Raw genomic sequence first — 19,602 nt, 5'->3', positions numbered from 1 at the left:
TAAAACAACCATCCACTAAAAGGTTTCCCCTAACATATAGACCAAGATAGGCAGAAAATATGAGTTACGCAAAACATTGTACAGTTGATACTAATACTCGAATCAATGCATATATTGAGCAACAGAGAAAAAGAAAGCCTAAGGCAAATATTTTATGAAAGCCATTCAAAACCAGAAGATGAAACTTTAAATTCTACATATAAATTGAGAAATGTGTGGAATACGAGCTTTAATGTTCAAATATGTCACATATGGTCTCGGTGCTTATCAGGTCCCCATTGAAAAAGAAGTTTCATGATTGGTACTGTATTTATTTATTTACTTCACGTGTTTTCTAAAGCAAGTGAGATTCTTGAAAGACCGGTGCGCCATGGTCACTCTATATTTTTTTTGGTTAGTCGCCCTTAAGGGAAGTTGCGAACATGTAACTCATTATTAACTTTTCAGAACGCCGAGCTTCATAGTCTTTAGTTCTAGTAAGCAACGTTCTGTGCCCGCTGTCATCCTCCATTTCAGCCATCAGGAGTGACTGAAGTTTGGAACGCAGAAGCAATTCTAGTTTAATAGGTTTTGTCGCCAGCGAACTTTTCTAAGTGTCGTTTACAGTTTCTATAGACGACTCAGATAGCGTTGTACTTACCCATACCCATGCCTCCCATGCCACCCATGCCACCCATGCCCGCCATGTCCGTCATTCCATTTCCTGTTAAATATTAGCAATACATGGCTACATTAACAATGTGGCCCAAGCACATATTTAAAAAAATGCTCTGAAGCTATCCTCAACAATATTGAAAGTGCCCACCGTATATCTTCAATTTTCAGTGTTGTGACATTCAGGGTTGTGAACACGAGCGTTTAAAGGGGGTATAGACTACTGACGAAGCATCCAATGTGTCCAAAAACAACATGAATGGCAGCCGAGTGTCCAATCACTTTTTTTTCTTTTAATTCTATTTTCTAAAATGTGTCGCATCCAATAGCACATCCCATAGCATTGTTTCAGTGTCATATAAAAACGCTATGAACTGTAATTAACTCTACTTAAAAGTAAGATTTTTGCTATAACAATAGTAATATCTGAAAATTACGAGCCAAAATCATGATTTGATTTGTTTGGCACGTCGTAGTAGAGGGCTTCAGAAATTGTTATCATCTGCTGTTCTTTAACGCACACTGATGTCACACAATACACGGATTGATCAGAAATGACGTGAAAAAACGAAAATGTATGCTATACCGTTACATCTATAACGGAAGGCGAAGTAGTACATGCACCGGTAATTTTTTATGGTTATACTCTGTTTAAAACTATTATTTCTCAACCGCGATGGCCGGATAGAAAATTGGCATTGACTGCAGAGTCGTCATTTTCAGTACAAAAAGTGATTAGCAGGCCAATAAGGTTTGCAATTGTCATTGAGACCGCTCTTATCTTTCCCTCCTTCGCTGACTTTTTCTGCTATGAGATAGCAGCCACTAAATTCGGTGGGATAGTTGCCATATATAACCTACATAGGACAACAGTCATCCATATGCAACCCATATAGCGCACAAGGAGGTAAAGAACAGCTTCGGGAGATGATTTAGACTCCAACCAAAAGTTTTTGAAGAAACCCGACGTTTCGGAACCGACTTGGTTCCTTGCTCATGGGTGACTGCGGAGGCTACGTAGCAACAGCGTCTTTCAAAGCACTTGCCGGGAGGATAATTACCCCCTCTCTCTCTCGTTTAGCCGTAGAGCGCAGTCCATGAGTATACACTGGGGGAAGGGTTCCGAGAGAGCAGTTGATGTTATGGGCTGTCCTCTGTATGTGCCACGACTCGAGTAATAACCTTCTCCTCATGTTCGGCTCGCTTTCAAGGATGGCCGTCGCTTCGAAATTTATTTTGTGATCCGTCTCAGAGACGTTGGATCACAAAATGAATTTCGAAGCGAACGTCTAGGTGATCTGTTAGGTTTCACTAGTTTTCTTTTTTTGTATGTGTGTGTATTTTCTCCGTTGTTGCTTTCTTTCTTGTTTCTTTTTCTGTCCTGATATATTTTTGTCATTTTTATATGTCATACATGGCTACGTGTGCTCTATCCTCTAGCATGGCTGAGTAGCCAAGGGTTGAAGACGCTGATTTCCGTTTGAATAAGGGATACGTGTCAGCCGCCTCGTGAGAAATCCTTTTCCTTCAAAAACTTCTCTCTTTCCTACTGTCTTTTTATATCTCTCTTTTCCTCTCTCTCTCTCTCTCTCTTTACACTCATTCTCACACATCCAGACCACTCCTGAGAAACCTGCGTTCTTCCTCTAAGCGAAGCAAAAGAGGGTGAAAATGAAAGCATACAGCGGCTCATTTGTGTTTCCAACATGCCGACTCCTGTGAGCTTAAACAGTTTCGATTATATCAACAGCAGCTGTTACACAACGTTGATTGCGTGACGCGGGGGTGGTTCAAAACTAGTAGTATACTACCCACCGAATACGAAGCGATCAACCATGATTCTTCATCATCATCAGCCACAACGTTAACAAAAAGCACATGATTCTTTCGAGACGCGTGATGGGTACCTTGCTTCTCTGCAGACTGGGGAATAATGACTTAGGGACAGTTTACTACTTCGCAAAGTTATTATGATTTACGGCGTAGTTGGTATCTTGAAACGGTGCTTGCTGTAGTCGCCCGAAGAGTTTATCACTGCCTCTTCAGAAAGCTTGCATCTCCAGCATTTACTGTGACTGCGAGGCGTGTTCCGCACAAACCTAGGAGTTATTTTCTTCCTCCGCCCCGATAGAATGCATACAAACAAGACCGAGCTACCCTTAAGGCCTTCTGATTTCTTTTCTCATTCTTCCCATATATATCGAATGAAATGAAATGTCGAAGTTGTTAATACGCTACAGGACACGCATTTTTACTTCGCGACGGGAGTCATGGAAGGAATCGTTCAACACACTGCGTACCTCAATCTACAATGCAATTGGGCTACACCTCATTATATTAAATACAAATATTTGTTTATTTGCTCGTTTTTTTTTTTCATGCATCAGCGACGTTTCATAAATAGGACATTATAGAGTCTTACGCTATTTGTTCCTTCAGTATTATTTCGATATGTAGAAGACACTCGTTAACCCTTTTCAAATAAAAGGCGGCAGCACTTACCCATGGTTCCCATTCCACTGTTGGAAATTGTATTTGTCGGGTTGGCATGTTCATTTCCAGGAGCTGTAGATGAAACATATAAATAAATAGACGCGCACAAAAATTCCTTGGTACACACGTGTCCATTATGCTGTATATGCACGGTGGCAGAACAAAATGTACTCGTAGACATGCTGACAGGTGAGTTTCCAGTCAGCATGTATTTATCTAAAAGTAGAAAACCTAACTGGCCATGTCTTCGAAAATTTAGCAATCCTGCGAGTTCTTCCGAAAACATCATCACCGCTCATCGTCGCTTCTCTTTTTCTTAACGAGCAAATGGCTTTGAGAATCTTTTTTACAGCTTGGTGTGACTCGTTCTAACACAAAGCTAGAGCAACTGCGCTGATCATGTCCTTCAGCTCTTGTGGGCGAGAATAAATTCATTATTTTGAAACCACTCTATAGCAGCGTAATTTTTCTTTCACATTTTTTGGTTAAAATGAAGAAACTAACATCAAGCTTTTGATGGTTCTGATATGCAAGCTTTGCACCAAGATCACAGTAAAAAAACATCTGAATCGGTTCTAGAATTGGCATATTCTTTGCTGTCAGTGATTACTAGGGAGCAAAATATTGCCATCATATACGTTCATTTCTGATCTGCGTCACAGCTGTCAAAAGTTGTGTTGTGATGTTCTGGCCAACTTGTTTTTGGTGTATTTCACTTATGTTATTATAATTTCAGCACGTTTTTGGCTGTTTCTGGCGATTCGGTATCTTATAGAGAACCACTATCGCCAAAAATAAATTTGAAATATAGACTTTTTGAACAAAATGAGAAAGACATTAATAATCCGCGTCATTTTATTTGTAGAATCGATACCGACAATCATCTACTGAATTTCGTGAGGAGTGCATACTGAAAGCGCTTCAGTCGAACCGCAGCAAAAAGTATGCGAAAATATGTACCGAGATTGCATCAACGTAATCTGACACATGACGCTTTGAAGAGACACTCATAAACATAGATCAGTGCAGATGCCCCGCTCCATAGCGTTCATTTCACTCTCGAGATAAGCTGTCGCTGAGTATAGCACTGTGTTGATAATTAATCCGGGGTCTTTTGTGTTTACGATCCCGTTATTTTTGCTGTTTCGGTACAAGTAAACGAGCATTCTTGTGTTTCAATCTTGAAATAACTTTGTGCTGGTAACCTCGAGGTCTTCGAGGTTATCTGCGTGAATTTTAAGAATCTGTTGGAGAACATGACGTGAAAATATATAATTCCCTTGCTGCTTATCACTACCATTAGGCGTAGAAACCTTCTGATGTGAAATGCGACTGTTTCTCGAATATGAATTACAAACACAAATGCTAAAAAAGAAGTTTGAGCAGACGATAACGACCGTGAATGGAACGTACACAAAGATTTCAAGCATAAAATTATGAACAGGATGTCATTTGTATGGTGTGGAGAATAATCCTAGATAGCTGCTATTTAGGTTAATATTCGAGAGAAAAAATTACAGTTGGGTACGCTAAGTACACGTCAAGACCGACAAATGGTTTATTCGATGGACGGGATGGGTGCAAGTGCATTGTATGAGACCTGATAAATTGGGGCGTATAAAAACATAAAGCCCAGATTAACGAATCAAAAAAAGGCAGCATCACAACCAGAAAAAAGTCTGGCGCAGCAGAAATCATATAGGCGCTTATGCACATTTACCGAATCCATGTCGCAAGAAAGCAGCAACTGAACTCACTCGCACTGCCTGATCCAGTCGAAGAGGGGACAGGCTTTGTCCATTTATTCCTCCCGTTTCCTAGAATAGTGCATCCATAGAGAATATTAGGTCCTCACAGAGGATGTCAATTTGTTAAGGCGAAACGCGACCTTCATTAGCGCATTGCAACTCATACAGATCTACGAAAAGGTTGAATTGCTGCAAAACCAATGCTAGTAGATCAATCGTTGTTCGCGAAAGTACACGCAAAGGCTTGTCGTATGTGTGAGACTAGGGCTTTTTTAAAGGGCCACTCACCAGGTTCTCAAAGTGTAGAAAAAAAAACCAAGCTCAATATTCGATTTGATTGATATGTGGAATTTAAGGTCCCAAAACCACCAAGCTCAATATTTTCACCCAATATTTAATTTCCTTGCGTACTTCTGTGACGCAGACAAAGTTTTGGTGACGTCGGTAGCGTACATGTTCTCGATTGGCCCATATACGTGATATATCAAGTGTGATTTGTCTGCTGCACTGCTTTTCCATGCAGCCACCCATCCGTTCTTTCTTCTCTTGTATACATAATGTGCACGATCAACCGATCTTACTTCATTCTGTGTGTTGACAACTGTGCAAGTGACGATAACAGCGTGTAGCCGAGAAGCGCCAAATCCTGATAGGCTATAGCGCTTATAACTGACATTGTTAACGTGCTTTTAAGAACTAAGAGACGAGGAGAAGGCATCGAATGTGTGAAGGAGGGGTGAAAACCACCCTCTCATTTTCGGACACCGAGTGGTGAAGGCCTTTTATGGTGCATGATATGGTGCATCAGTCCATTTTTATGCATTAAAATTTGTCTCTAACTACCACAGGCTGTGTAAATGCACCCTCACAACAAGGTATCACGCTCCTCTAATTGCGCAGTCGTGTCATCAGAGATATTGCAATTATCAGCGTAAACATGTAATTTAGCTCTCATCAAGCGCCATTTTAAAGGATCATTCATTTCATAACATAGGCAACCTCTGTCCACTCTGGCGTTTCACATAAGGAACAACGCGGTGACCAAGCTATTTGTGTCGAACAGTGAAATTGTTTAAGCTAGCCGTAATTTGTGGTGCCTATTTAAAAAATGGGTATGTGCCACAGTATGTCCAGAAACTATCATCATAATAAAAAGGTATGTGCCACAGAAATTCACTAAATTCACCTATTCGTACCCCTGCTCCGCTGAAGAAGAAAATGACAACATTTAGGTGAATCACTTTTAACGCGACCACGTTAAAAATCTAGTTTCGCAGAAATTACGGCGTCCATGTTGGTGTCGGCGTCATTGACTCATTGACATTGCTCAGACGCCGTCCATGTCAGCGTCTGAGCGAACAATTAGTATTTTCGCACAACCAAGAAGTTTATGAAGATCCGAATGAAAATATTTCTGGGCCCAGTGAGGATCGAACCCTGTTTGATTGATATGTGGGGTTTAGCGTCCCAAAACCACCATATGATTATGGGAGACGCCGTAGTGGAGGGCTCCGGAAATTTAGACCACCTGGGGGGTTCTTTAACGTGCACCCAAATCTGAGCACACGGGCCTACAACATTTCCGCCTCCATCGGAAATGCAGCCGCCGCAGCCGGGATGCGATCCCACGACCTGCGGGTCAGCAGCCGAGTACTTTAGCCACTAGACCATCGTGGCGGGGCGAGGATCGAACCCTGGTCATTTGCGTGGCAAGCAAGTGTTCTACTACATAGTCACGTGTCTGCTTGGAACTACAGCGAAAATAACTTCCTTTGCTTGGAAATGCAGTAAAAGTAACCTTCATGATTTAAACGCGTGCGCGTCCTGTATACATTCTTCCCAATACATGCATTACCACAGTAACATTGCGTGGTATAAGCGTACAGTGCCATTAGGCGTCCGAATATGTATATCATAATGACTTCACAGCTTAAAGTCGGTCACCAACTACAAAAATCACACAACTTGCTGCGCCTATCCCCTTAATTAAGACCACGTAGTGGATGCATACTGCATAGCAAGTTCGAAAGATTTCATGCGCGCAATCGCCCCTGGTTTAAAACGTGCTAAATTCTGCAAGCCCCAACTTCCAAGTTCCCAATTTCACGTTCTTGTCCTCACAGAAGCAGTGTCATTTTATAATAACCTGAATAACAATGCACTCATCCCATACAAGAACCTCGGAACAATCCTTCCCATGCAGTCGTATGAATATACGGAGGCATGACATTGAAGCTGTAAACTATACCGCACAAGTTAACCCATAAATATTAAGGGCGAAGGCCCGTTCTCACCGAGCAGTTTAAGGAAATCAAAGTAAACAGCATTATGACACAAATTGTTACCTATACACTTCTTCAATATCTATCTATGCAGCATTCCTATCAGCCAAATGGCTTTCAGAAGAATTTACCTATGTGAGAAGATGGTTTAGTGTACTCACCTCCCAGTCTCGGCTTCCTCGGGCAAGGTTTACGGCGTCCCGCTCCTGGTCGGCCTCGAGTAACTGAAAGGAATAAGTTCCCCTCTGAATAATATCTAGAAACTTCATAAGTAATAATTTAAAGCATTTTCCCACAGATCAATGCAACTCAATCTAACACTATTTTGAAAAGTGGCTTTATTGGTTGTGCTTGTTTTCTGAAATATTTTTATCGGTATAGCACTTATATGCACACTATCGCCTGCATATATATGTATATATATATATATATATATATATATATATATATATATATATATATATATATATATATATATATATATATATATATATATATATATGGTATGGGATATGCCACAACGGGAGCGTTGTCAACAAGGATAAATATATTTATTTCCCAACAGTTTCGGGAGGGGTCCTCTCTTCATCAGGGAATGAGTTATACTGACATGAACTTCCAGCAACGAAGTTTGGAAGTTCATGTCAGTATAACTCATCCCCTGATGAAGAGAGGACCCCTCCCGAAACTGTTGGGAAATAAATATATTTATCCTTGTTGACAACGCTCCCGTTGTGCCATATCCCATACCTTCACGAAGACTAACTGGCCCATTGAATTATTACTCCCACTGACCTCACTATATATATATATATATATATATATATATATATATATATATATATATATATATATATATATATATATATATATATATATATATATATATATATATACATCCAGACCGGTCTTCATCAGGGTTTGCGACCCTGGTGAAGACCGATCCAACGGTCGAAACCATTGGAAGTAACATTAAAATAACTTGAAAAATATTTTTGAGTATTCATAGGGTGTCGCACGTAACTTGAACCAAAGACTTGAATTATGCGAGGAGACGTAATTCCGACGCGACCAAATGCATGTTACTCATCATTGCCTGGAGTTAATAACACTATTTTGCTATCAAATATTGTTTAATTATATATGTTTAATTAACTAACTTTTCAAGAAGCAAAGATAGATTAACATTTTCACTGAGAATGTTGTAGATTGATTTGCAAAACGTCTGATTAGACAGTCTTGAGCTTTATATCTGTTAGGTATTAGTGTTATTCTGCTAATTGCAAATGCCCGCGAAATACAAAAAAAAATACCACGTGACAAACCCATTAGTTTCAGTCTTCGTCAGAGCGCGACTGGCGAAAGCGACGACGTACTCATCGAAGCCAACCTTTCGTTCAGCAAGGACGGCGCCAAGGTCCACACTGGCGTCTGTGTGTATTTCTGTCGGTGCGCTTAAGTCGAAATGCCGCAGCATCGGAGGAGAGGTGAGAAGACGACGCAGCGTTTTGAACGCGGCATCGCAATCTGGTGACCAGGTCGAAAGGTTGTGGTCAGCACGAAGGAGCTGTGTCAAAGGGCCTATGATGGTGGCGAAGTTGCGTATGAAGCGTCGAAAGTATGAACATAACCCGAAAAAGCTGCGAAGTTCTTTCAGCGTTTCAGATTGTGGAAATTCAGTAACAGCTTGTAGCTTCGATGGATCATCTCTTCAAGTTGAGCTGGAGGCCGGCGTTGGCGATGCATGTGAGGATGCGTTCGAGTCTAAGTACGTGAGTAAGAAAGTCCAGCGAAATGATGACGATATCGTCGGGGTAACAAAGGCACATTTGCCACTTGAGCCCCCGCAGGATGTTTTCCATCATCCTTTCAAATGTGACAGGCGCATTGCATAGGCCGAAGGGCATGGTGGTAAGCTGATATAGGGCATCTGGGTTGACGAAGACCGTCTCGGGGCGATCTGTTTCAGCCACAGAGACCGGCCAGTAGCCGGATCGTAAATCAAGGTACGAGAAAAATTCTGCGCCTCGGAGAGAGTCTCGCGCGTCGTAAATACGGGGAAGCGGGTAAACATCCTTATGGGTTATATTGTTCAAACGATGGTATACTCCACACAAAAATAAATGGTGTCATCATTATTTTTTACCAGCACTTCAGGAGAGGCCGAGGGACTGTACGAAGGTTGTTTATCACCATGTTCGAGCATGTCCCCAACGTGCTCGTAGATGACTCGGCGTTCCATTGTGGACACACGATATGGCCGTTGACGAAACGGCGCGTGCTCTCCGGTGTCGATGTGGTGGGCAACAGTGGAAGTGCGGCCTAAGTGAGCTTGTGGAAGGTCGAAAGACGTACTAAAGCGGTCGAGGAGCGCGAGCAGCAGAGTCTGCTGGTTGGGTGTGAGGTTGGGGCCAATGCATCAAGAAAACCGTAGGTCCTGGGATGGCTGCGCAGGAAGAACATCAACGTTCACAGCGTCAACCTGTAGAGGATTGGAGTCATCAAGCACATGATAGACAAAACTTGGATTAAGGTCGTCAGCATGACCAAGGCATGACCCTCGCGGCGCAGGTTGACTGGGCACGGAAACATGTTGGAAACATGAAGTGCACTGACACCCTGTCGAATGGTAAGGAGGGCAAAAGGAAGTAACAAGTGGTGACGGCGAGTAGCAAGCTTAGCTGGCGTGAAAAAAAACATTATTGTCGGAAAACGCAGCGCAATAGATGGGAACAAATTCGGATGAGAAAGAAAGAATGGTAGTGTCCATGGCCACCAACACTTGACTATAAGCGGCTGAGAAATCGTCTGCAATGCTGCCACCGAATAGAGACAGGGAAAGTTCTTCGCGGGCCCAATCGATAACGACATGATGGGATGACAGGGAGTACCATCCCAAGATCATGACATGAGAGCATCAAGGCATAATGATGAACTCAATGTGGTAAAGAATGTCATCTATAGAAACCCGAACAGTGCATTTTCCCAAGGGATGGATCGGCTCATCACTCACCTCGACCATGGGACCCAGGCTTTCTTACAACTAATCTCGGTCTGTCTGAAAATACACAGTAACGTATATGTCAGTAATACCATGCTTACGACCACTGCATCATAAAATGGTCACGATCATGGTTTTCTTGAGATCTCAGTGCAAAATGAAACCCCGTTTATTTATCTGCAGGCATTTATAACGTGTTTTCAGTGTCATTCACAGTAACGGTTGTATGTAAGCAGGGTTATATTACTCTTTTTGGATGCATATGTTGCCTGTTTGTACAGCTCTTCAATTTTGGCTTTCTTTAAGCTTCAGCTGTTTAACATTTAATGAATAACGATAGAAAAATGAGCAGGTTTTGGCTTCGTATATGCAGGAAGTAAAAGAACAGTTTCAATGCAATACTATAGCGTGGTTTATCATGCAAAGTAAAGTTGTTTCCACCGAGAAAATGCTGTTTTTGCGAAAAAAAAATAAACGTTTTGCATTCTTACTAGAAGAATTATACGCCTCCCCATGCCCCCTTTTTTTAATTGGCTTAGCGAGGTTAAAAAATAACAATTTGCAATGGAAAGACTTCGCTGCAGCTTTCAGGCTGTGTATGATAGCCCTCATGCGAACGTTGTAGCGTCACTCACTCTGTCTCCCCGGGGCAGGTCTTCCTCTTCGAACGGTTTCGACTGGTGTCTATACAGATATAAACAATTCGTCACAAATTTTACGCTATTGTCACATTTCACTACTACATTAAAGCTACACTGCAACAAATGGGCAAAAGCATACAGGAAAATGAGGCGTTCAAGCACATGTCAAACCAAGAGTGTCGGCATCAACACTGAGCTCACTGTGAAATCTGCCTTGCAGTTTATGTGTGGAATGATAGTGAACATTTTATTAAAGCCGTGAAATAATAGTTGCCTTCTATTGGACGTGATATCTTGTTCGTCTGAATATCGCTGTTCTTCAACTCCACATAGATGCGAACACAATGCTTCCCACCTGTAACGATAGCTCTCTGCGGTACGCTTTGAAAACATTTCCCACTTGAATATACATGGCTCAAGAAGAAAAGTTGGGCTTACAACCGGAAGTTTGCAGCTGTAGTATTTGCAGTTGAGGGGTTGCATTTCTTGCAGTCCATAAACCACTGAACAACCAGTGTCGTTGCTACAGTATTCGACACATACCGATATTTTCACTTTTCCTAGGATTATGAAACTTTCGAAGTAACACAGTTGTAACGATTTATGTTTGCCATATAACAACGCAGAAAACAAATTTTTCACTGGGGACAAATTTTTACACAGCCTAACAACGTTCACAACAATGTCCTTTGTGATTTCATACATAAAGGAACCTGGAGCAATAATTTTGCAGGTGGTGTTTTGCCTGCGTGCTGTGGTGCTGTGTCGCAGCAAAATAAGAGTTTGTCTACTAAAATGGTGAATAGAGCAAAGTGATTTCACAAATAATACGAGAAAAAATATTTTGCTGCCATTTTCAGTCGGGCCTATAGTGCCCTCGTGGCCACTGGTAAAAGCTGCAGAACAAATGTCATGACAGCCCCCGCGCATGCGGACGCCGGGTGCCTGTTCATTGCTCTCGGTGCTTGCAATTGTGGTACGTCTGAAACGTCGGGTAAACCTGCGTCGTAATATGACGCAGGCTGTCCCACGGTCAGTGTTCGGTTTTAAAGGGATTGTCATGGCGGAAGGAAATGCCTAGCTACTACTGCGCAGACGGCTTTCATAACAAGATCGTACGAGTCTACACACCATCCAGTACGTTTCCTAAAAATAGCAAGCAGCGTAGACTTTCGATACTGCTGCCTATTCATCACGCCGACCCTGGACACATTTAGGAATTGGCTCCATTTGCTAACTCGAAACACTATGTCTGTTCACATAGCTGCGACTGATAAAAAACAGCAAAGTCGTGGAAAGGTTTCGCTGTCTAGCTGCATATCGAGCAAACGAGGTTCGCGTTCAAATATTCCGTGCTGTACATCGTGACGAAGCCAACCGATCTCGATTAATTCAGACTGTAGTAAATGGCTTGGTGTAGCGTGGATGTGCGAGTAGCTGCCGTATTCACAGAAGTGTGCAACGGCTAAGGAATTCAGCTCATGCGTTGCCTCTTCGCGCAAAGAACGGACTGCCAGCTGTCGAACGCCGACCGCGTAGGTGCACACAAAACGACGAACTCATCATAATCATCAGCTTTGTTGAATGAAACAAGGCATTTAACATCCTCTGGGACATTAATTTACCTACTGCTGTCACCATAGGTGTGCGTGGGGTTTCTCTTTAGGGGGCGGGGGGGGGGGGGGGAGAGGGTGAAATGTTAATCGCAACGCCACCCCTCTCTATTACCTCAATGCATGGAGCAGACTTGGCACCTTTCCTCTTAGTTGACCAGGGGGAGCGGCTGCCCCTCCGCACTCTCTGCCATGCACACGCCTATGGCTGTCGCTGCATGTTGGACCATGTTTGTGGCCAGGATTTGAAGAAAGAGGGAACGGTAGAGAAGGAAACTGTGCAACAATGTCATGGCGAGCCCGCTTCGAAAGACTGTGGCCGGCCGACTGTCGGATGAGGCAGTCATGACGTCACGGCTTGACAACACGCATGAGGCGAGTGGTTTGGCGCACGCTCAGAAAACGTAGAAACAAATACCACTCGATGAAATGGGCGACAAGTGACTTCTTTTAGACGTCATCTTACACCGGGAACTCATTTTCAGCATTTGTTATTGTTTTCAAACTTTTCCGTCGGCATTCGTCTTCCTTCTTTTAGCGTTTGACTAGATCGTCTATAACACAAAAATCGCAATATAAAAAGTCTTATCCTTAGGACTTACTTTTTGCTTTAGCGACCTCCAGTTCTGTCACTACAATCACGACAATAACAAGTGCGACTGCCCATGAGGCGAGTTTCATGTTCTATGCATATTCTGAACCGACTGCAAAGAAGGGGTGTTTTCTAGAGAGGTGTTGGCCTCACTAGAAATGCTGTCTAGCTCAAGCAGCTTCAGCTAGGTAGTATAGTTCACCATTGTTCAAGGTTGCTAGATGGCTTATTGTGAACACTGGCTTCTGACGCTCTTACAGTGTTTCGGAGAACATGCTATAACGGCTAGGGGCACCGAAAGAGAGAATACAATGCCGAAACACAATGGTATTGTGCATGCTTTTATCTCTCACCTTACTTACTTTTCCTCGAGTTTTGAGCAGCTATATATGCCTCCTTACTTTTATTATAACGCCTTGCGTTGCAGAGACGCAAGTAGTGATGTTACATTTAATGAAAATTCGACGCAATATTCCTAGTCTCCTTCTATAGAACTAAATGCACTATACACTGCTGCTATCCAAAGCAACGATTCAAAGAACCTGCTTTAGAGGTTGTTCATCCGGCATAGCTGCGTAAACCTAGCGCAAAAAGTGAGACATGTCTGAAATAATGAAAAATGAGGAGGAGGACATCATCATCTGCCATTTCTCTCACTGGCCACGTCTAACTTGCTCCGCAAGTTTCGCATAGCACTTCTGCTCAGGGTTGGCAAGTTTGGCTACTTTGCGCCAGCCGGCGCAAAGTAGCTAACATTTATATGGCGGGATCGGGCGGTGCAAGTGTGTTACTGCGCGTACCAGCGCTGGTGGTTGCCAACGCAGGCGTAGGTGGCACTATGGTCGGAATCAAATGGTTGCCTGGCCACGCAAACGATGCCAGTCTTCCTTGCTCGCATTGGACAGATTACGGGAGGTTCCAACGGCTCGGCAGTTAAAAGTAACACGGCCCCTTTAGCTATTGCCTATATGAAGACTTCTATATGAAGGTAAATTCCAGCTCATTCCATTGTATTGATGATGTTGTATCAGTCGTATTGTCTCCGCCAACGGTCTATTGTCATGTTTCGGGAGGTATATAAGGCGTTCATCTTAAGAAGCAAGGCTATCCATCCAAACTCCAATGGGAATAAATAATACCGGGCTTTAGGCGGAGAGAAAGGGGCGCGAAATGTGTGTTGTCGTCCTTGTCTTTTTGCAGTAAAAGCTGCTTTAGGCTCAAAGCAACGTAGCGTAGTACAAAACAGTGGCCCAAGGTTCAACGAGAACTCGTCAGACGAAGGGGTCCATTGAAGTAATAAATCAGGCCTTGGCGGATAATCACTTGAACATTAACCACATCATCGACTACAATTCTTTGATGATAAATGCGACAATAAAAAGCTTTTGGACACGGCTACTTTTAAAATTACTGCACATTTAAGAAAGCTACAAACACGATTTACGTTTATTAGTTATTCAGACAAAGCTAGTGCCTGTTTAATTTTTGAATTAGTTCAGTGCAAGAGTAAAATAACGACCAGTCGTCACGGAATGTGAAATGAGCAATGACGGTGTGGTTTAAATCCTCCTTTCAACAAAATGATGAGCCATATATATAGTTCTTCATCGTTATCAGCCACTGCACGAATATAGGACACATAATGCCTCACTGATGGTTGTATCAGGTATCTTTCTTATCTGCAGAATGACACATATATAATGGAGGGTGCTTCTCTATTTAACTAAAAACATGATTCTCACTAAAGGCTCCCTGGATATCGGCTTGTAGGTCTACTTTCAGTAAATCCTTGAAGAAAGTTTTGAACGGGCTATGGAAAGGATGGTAATAGGGGTTGCAGCACAAGCACGAAAGTGCTGGTAGAAAAGCGTACGGAAGTTGCCTTCCGTACACTTTTGTCCCTGCACTTTCGGGCTTGCGCTGTAACCCCTATTAACATTAAATTTAACCAACTAGCCCGAATAGACGTTCTTCTTCTATAGAAAGGAGAGTCCTCCAGCTTTCCCTGCTACGCGCAGCGCGTTCTGCGCAGGCCTGCTGTTCTAAAGCACCGCTGTTTAGCTCTAGCGTTGAGCGGCGTCGCCACCGCAGTTACCGTAGGTATCGATGGCGTAACCTATGTGCATACATGAATAAGTAACCAATAGACGACAAGTAATCAGTAAAGGAAAATACACAGGACCGAGTGGGATTTCAACTCTGGCCCTCCGCATGACATTCGAGTATTGTACAATCGAGCAACGCTGGTGCTTGAAACTCGTTTGCGAAAAGACCTGGGCAGGCGTCACGTTGGGCGACGAATCGTGTTGACCTGTATAGCGTGGTGCAAGAGTAAAATAGCAACCTGTCGTAACAGTGGCTACGGTACTCCAATGCTAACTCAGAGGTCCCGGATTTGATCCCGGCCGTGGTGGTCGCAATTTGATGGAGGCAAAATGGTACAAAGGCCCGTGTAGTGTGCTGTACCAGTACACGGTAACGAACACAATTTGGTCTGAATTTCAGGGGCCTTTCACTACGGCGCCTCTCATAATCATATTGTGGCTTGTGGACGTAAACCCCAAATGTCGTTATTATTAACAACCTGTCATCACACAGTAATAACTGCGTCACAATGCATATCCGAGAATACGCGATTATTTTACCTTTGTGTTTGTTTTTAGTGTGCAAGCTTGCTGACCTAATATAGCTAGCGCTGATGTCATGATCAGGTAATTTCAAAATAAACTTGACGAACAAGCTCAAAATAGTGTCACAATGCAGAAACAGCAGCAGTTGAATACAGGAAACTCACTTTAATTGTACCAGAACACTGGCAAACTGACCGGAAGAGAACCTCGTCTTCTTCTCTCGCTGTGCGTGTTCTTCGTTGCTCTCTTGGTGCTGCATATTTATTGTGGCATTTTCCCCCCTCCAGAGAGCAGAATCCCGATGCTCGCAACAAAAGACGGTGCAGTAGATGTATGGTGTAAATCAGTCTAAAAAATAGGGCTTAATTTGCACAACGTGCACTATTTCTGGTTTTTGCTGGCAAGTTGTCGAGAAGCTGTCGATAGAATTATTAAACTTCTCAGTGCAAAAACTTCCGACAACTAACACAAGAGATGAAGGCGAACGCAGACTTTCAACTAATTTATTACTACTATGACGCACATATATATGTCACAAAAAAGACGATAAGATCACTTGCTCAAACAGAAACCAAAAGACACAAAAATACACAAAACCAAAAAGTCATGTCATGTTAGTTGTCGGAAGTTTTTGCGCTGACAAGTTTAATAATGGATTACCTACTAGCCCAATCCCACACTTTACGTCAAAATAGAAGACAGAGTGGGCCAACACAGGCACGGGAAAGATGTCAATACACTGCAGGCTGTCTCTTCACGCTTTTCTTCCGACCATGTTCGAGACCCCTATTTTGAAAACGATTTATTTCCAACCAGGTCAGCTATGTTGTTCTAGGTGTAAAAGCCACCACCACAGAAAGCGAAAGAGTAGAAATTGCTAAATATCTTTAAAAATATAGGGTATACTTCACTGTAGTTCCAAGTATCAAACACAGAAAAGGAACCAGGGGAAAGTTTAGCGAATGACCAATTTTAATTTCTTAAACTGTAAGTGAACACAAAGAAACGAGGAAAAAATAATTGGTGAAGCAGTAAGAAATAATTTATTTACCAAAATTAAGTTTTATAACCAAATAAAAATTAACATATTTAACCCTAGTTCAACTGTTCACATCACATACTGAAAAATGACTCGTAATTTTTAGACTAGAAGCCACAACGCAGAAATATCTCGCACTTTGCGATTTCCTTTCCTCTTTCTGTGGCTCTTCAAAGTTTGTATGTTGAACGCTGGCATTCCAGGAGTGTTCTCGCTACCAAAGAAAAAGAAAAGATGTGAAATTGCGCCACAGTGTCTGTCTCATTAATTGAAAAAGCATGGCATCTATCAAGAGTCATTTAGCTGCATGCTCTAGCCAGGAACAAACCTTTCAATAAAGAAGTTGAATGAAAAAGAACAAATTTTATTTCGATAACGTCCATGGTACATTGCTTATTAGGGTCAGATTTGTTCGGCTCGTTAGAAAAAAAGCACATTTCAACAAATGAGTTTTTTACCAAACAAGCAAAATTGACATTTTACGTTTGCTTGCCATTGCTTAAAAGAAAATAATAAAGCAGTTCTCTCGGAAAATTTAAGCAACGACACAAGGGAGCTGTTGTCCTGAGCAGTTAAGTTTGTGTGTGAGAGAGCGTCTGCGTTGGCGACTGAATTTCCCGCCGGATCCATTGGATTTCTTCCTGGCATATATAAATATATATGGGCACCTTTTGTAACATCTTTAAACTGCAGGGCGTTTTTCGCACGAAGGACTTCAGTGCCTCCTTGTGGCATATTTCCTCACTCAACAATTAAAAAATTGATTCATTAAACTTCCTTGAATGCTGTCCCACATTACGTCTTCAGTCAAATTAAGAGACCTGCAGAAGTAGTATTGGGAAGGGGGGCAAGTAACATGCCATTCTCTGATTTTTGAGGATAGTGGGACACATTTCCAGAAAGACCTGGTAGAACATGCAGACACCATGAGCATGACTTCGTCCATTGCAGGACAAAAGCGTCTCCCATGATCCACCTATCAGCCCAGCCCTGCGCTTGCTACTGTCGCGTTGTACACGCAAGTTTTCTACCCCTCTGTCCTCCGCTAACGCGTTTTTCTTCTTTTGGAATGCAGTCAGCTACCCTAAACGACCTGGGGTTATCCTCCCTACGCGCTACGTGCCCGGCTCATGTTCATTTCTTCTCCTTGATTTCTACTATGATATCCTTAACCCCGGTTTGTTCCCTGACTCCCTCTGCTCTTTTCTTGTGTCTTGAGGTTACACCTATCGTTTTTTCTTTCCACCGCTTCCTGCATCGTCCTCAATTTAAACTGAACCCTCTTTGTAAGCCTCCACGTTTTTGCTCCGTAGATGTGTACCGCCAAATGCAGCTTTTATATACCATTCTCTTGGGGTATGTGGTAGATTACCAGATTACCATTCTTGATTTTAGAATGATTGCCGAATGTTATCCACCTCTTATCATCCTAGTCATTTCACTGTCATGGTTCGGCTCCGCAGTTACTATACCTGTCCTAGGTAGACATATTCCTTGCAATTTCTAGTGTCTTTCAACCTATTTCGAAGCGCTGTGCTCTTCCAAGACTGTTGCACGTTACTTTAGCTTTATTCATTTTATTTTACAGACCTATTCTTCTAATTTTTATGTCTAGTTTATTAATCAAGAGCTGGAATTTATCCGCAAAGTTTCTCATCAATGCGATGTCATCAGCAATATTGACATATTATTACCTTCCCAACTAAACTTAGATTACCAGACATCATACGGATGCGTACGCGTACACAAAGACCATTGACCAACCACACGTCTCGTAAACCCCCTTGCGTTGTTAGATAAATTTTAATGGGGAACCCGTGAACTTGTAAGTTCTTACGTAATTACCTAAGTAGACTGCAATTCCAACACCTTACTCGTGCACTTATTCTCGTTCTCCAGGCAGACTCTTTTCTTCAGCACATTAGCACGTGGATGTGCTATTTAGCACCTCCCTGCTTAAGTCGCACACATGAGCTTCACAAGATAAGTGTTGAAGCTTTCGTGACAGACAGGCGTTAACAACCTCTTGAACGGTGTAGTGCTAGCAACTGGTGACAAAGTCACAAGGTCCAAAATAATAATGATAGCCAGTCTAAAATAACGCCAAGAAAAGTATAAGGTGCGTTATTTCTAAACGTTTGGTATCAAAATTTTCTTATATGATATTACTATTATAATTTTTAGCAACAACGTGCCCTATAATTTTGTTGGAATCACTTTCTTTTTGTTTTTATTATTATTGTGTCGGAGAAAAAAGTAAACCCGTGAATTTCAACTAGGTGTGAAATAATTTTATTTTGTCTACGAAATTGTTCATGTGCAGTCTTTACACGTCTTTTCGAATGTAAGCATTTTCCCCTTACAACGGATGTAAAGTTCTAGGTTACAGACAAGAACAGCGGCAATAGTGTAACAGGTCAGTTGTTGACAGTAAAAACAAGCTTTAAAAATAAATTGAATTGTTTCACGAGTGGTGAGGGTCATAAAGTAAAAGCGTTCCCGCGTCAAGTGTGCCATTCTTCCATTGAAAAGCCTGTTTTACTGCCGTATTATCGTTCTTGTGGTGTATTATCTCATATAGTATCTTCTTTATCAAGCCCCAAAGATAAATTTAGTAATGCATAAATTTTGCTTGTGCAATGACAGGCGAGGTGATATTGTCTGGTTTCTTACAGATGTTTTGACTCTAAAAAGTTTCGACATTTTGTTTCTAGAAAAATGACATGATTCCATCGTGGAAGCTGCTTTAATGACAAGCATTGCGGTCTTCTAACCTCATTCCCAACTTCCACCATTACCCGCATAAAATGAGCTTTTAAATCTAGCCCTCATTTGTTAGGGAGATATCTTTGCTCAAATAGAAAAAAGTAGTGACACTTACCGGCAAATCCTGTGCCAAATCCACTCCA

At 42.1% G+C, this 19,602-nt stretch overlaps 1 protein-coding gene across 1 annotated transcript in view; it reads right to left on the bottom strand.

Moving 5' to 3' along the window:
- LOC142790841 (uncharacterized) overlaps positions 1-13,167 on the bottom strand; it is a gene marked incomplete at its 3' end in the record, with an annotated part of 32,120 nt that extends 18,953 nt beyond the window's left edge. The window contains exons 1-9 of the mRNA XM_075885369.1: positions 13,035-13,167; positions 10,814-10,862; positions 10,191-10,235; positions 9,660-9,753; positions 9,371-9,563; positions 7,339-7,401; positions 4,905-4,964; positions 3,157-3,219; positions 641-703 (exon numbers count right to left, since the gene is read on the bottom strand). Coding sequence (XP_075741484.1) covers positions 641-703; positions 3,157-3,219; positions 4,905-4,964; positions 7,339-7,401; positions 9,371-9,563; positions 9,660-9,753; positions 10,191-10,235; positions 10,814-10,862; positions 13,035-13,113 — 709 coding nt within the window. The remainder of the gene's footprint in view (positions 1-640; positions 704-3,156; positions 3,220-4,904; positions 4,965-7,338; positions 7,402-9,370; positions 9,564-9,659; positions 9,754-10,190; positions 10,236-10,813; positions 10,863-13,034) is intronic.
- Between the last annotated feature and the right edge of the window lie 6,435 nt (positions 13,168-19,602).

The sequence above is a fragment of the Rhipicephalus microplus genome, unplaced genomic scaffold, assembly GCF_043290135.1.
Source record: "Rhipicephalus microplus isolate Deutch F79 unplaced genomic scaffold, USDA_Rmic scaffold_132, whole genome shotgun sequence".
Taxonomy (NCBI): Eukaryota; Metazoa; Arthropoda; class Arachnida; order Ixodida; family Ixodidae; genus Rhipicephalus; species Rhipicephalus microplus.
The sequence above is the reverse complement of the archived record's forward strand: the minus strand, read 5'-3'. Positions and strand labels throughout refer to the sequence as shown.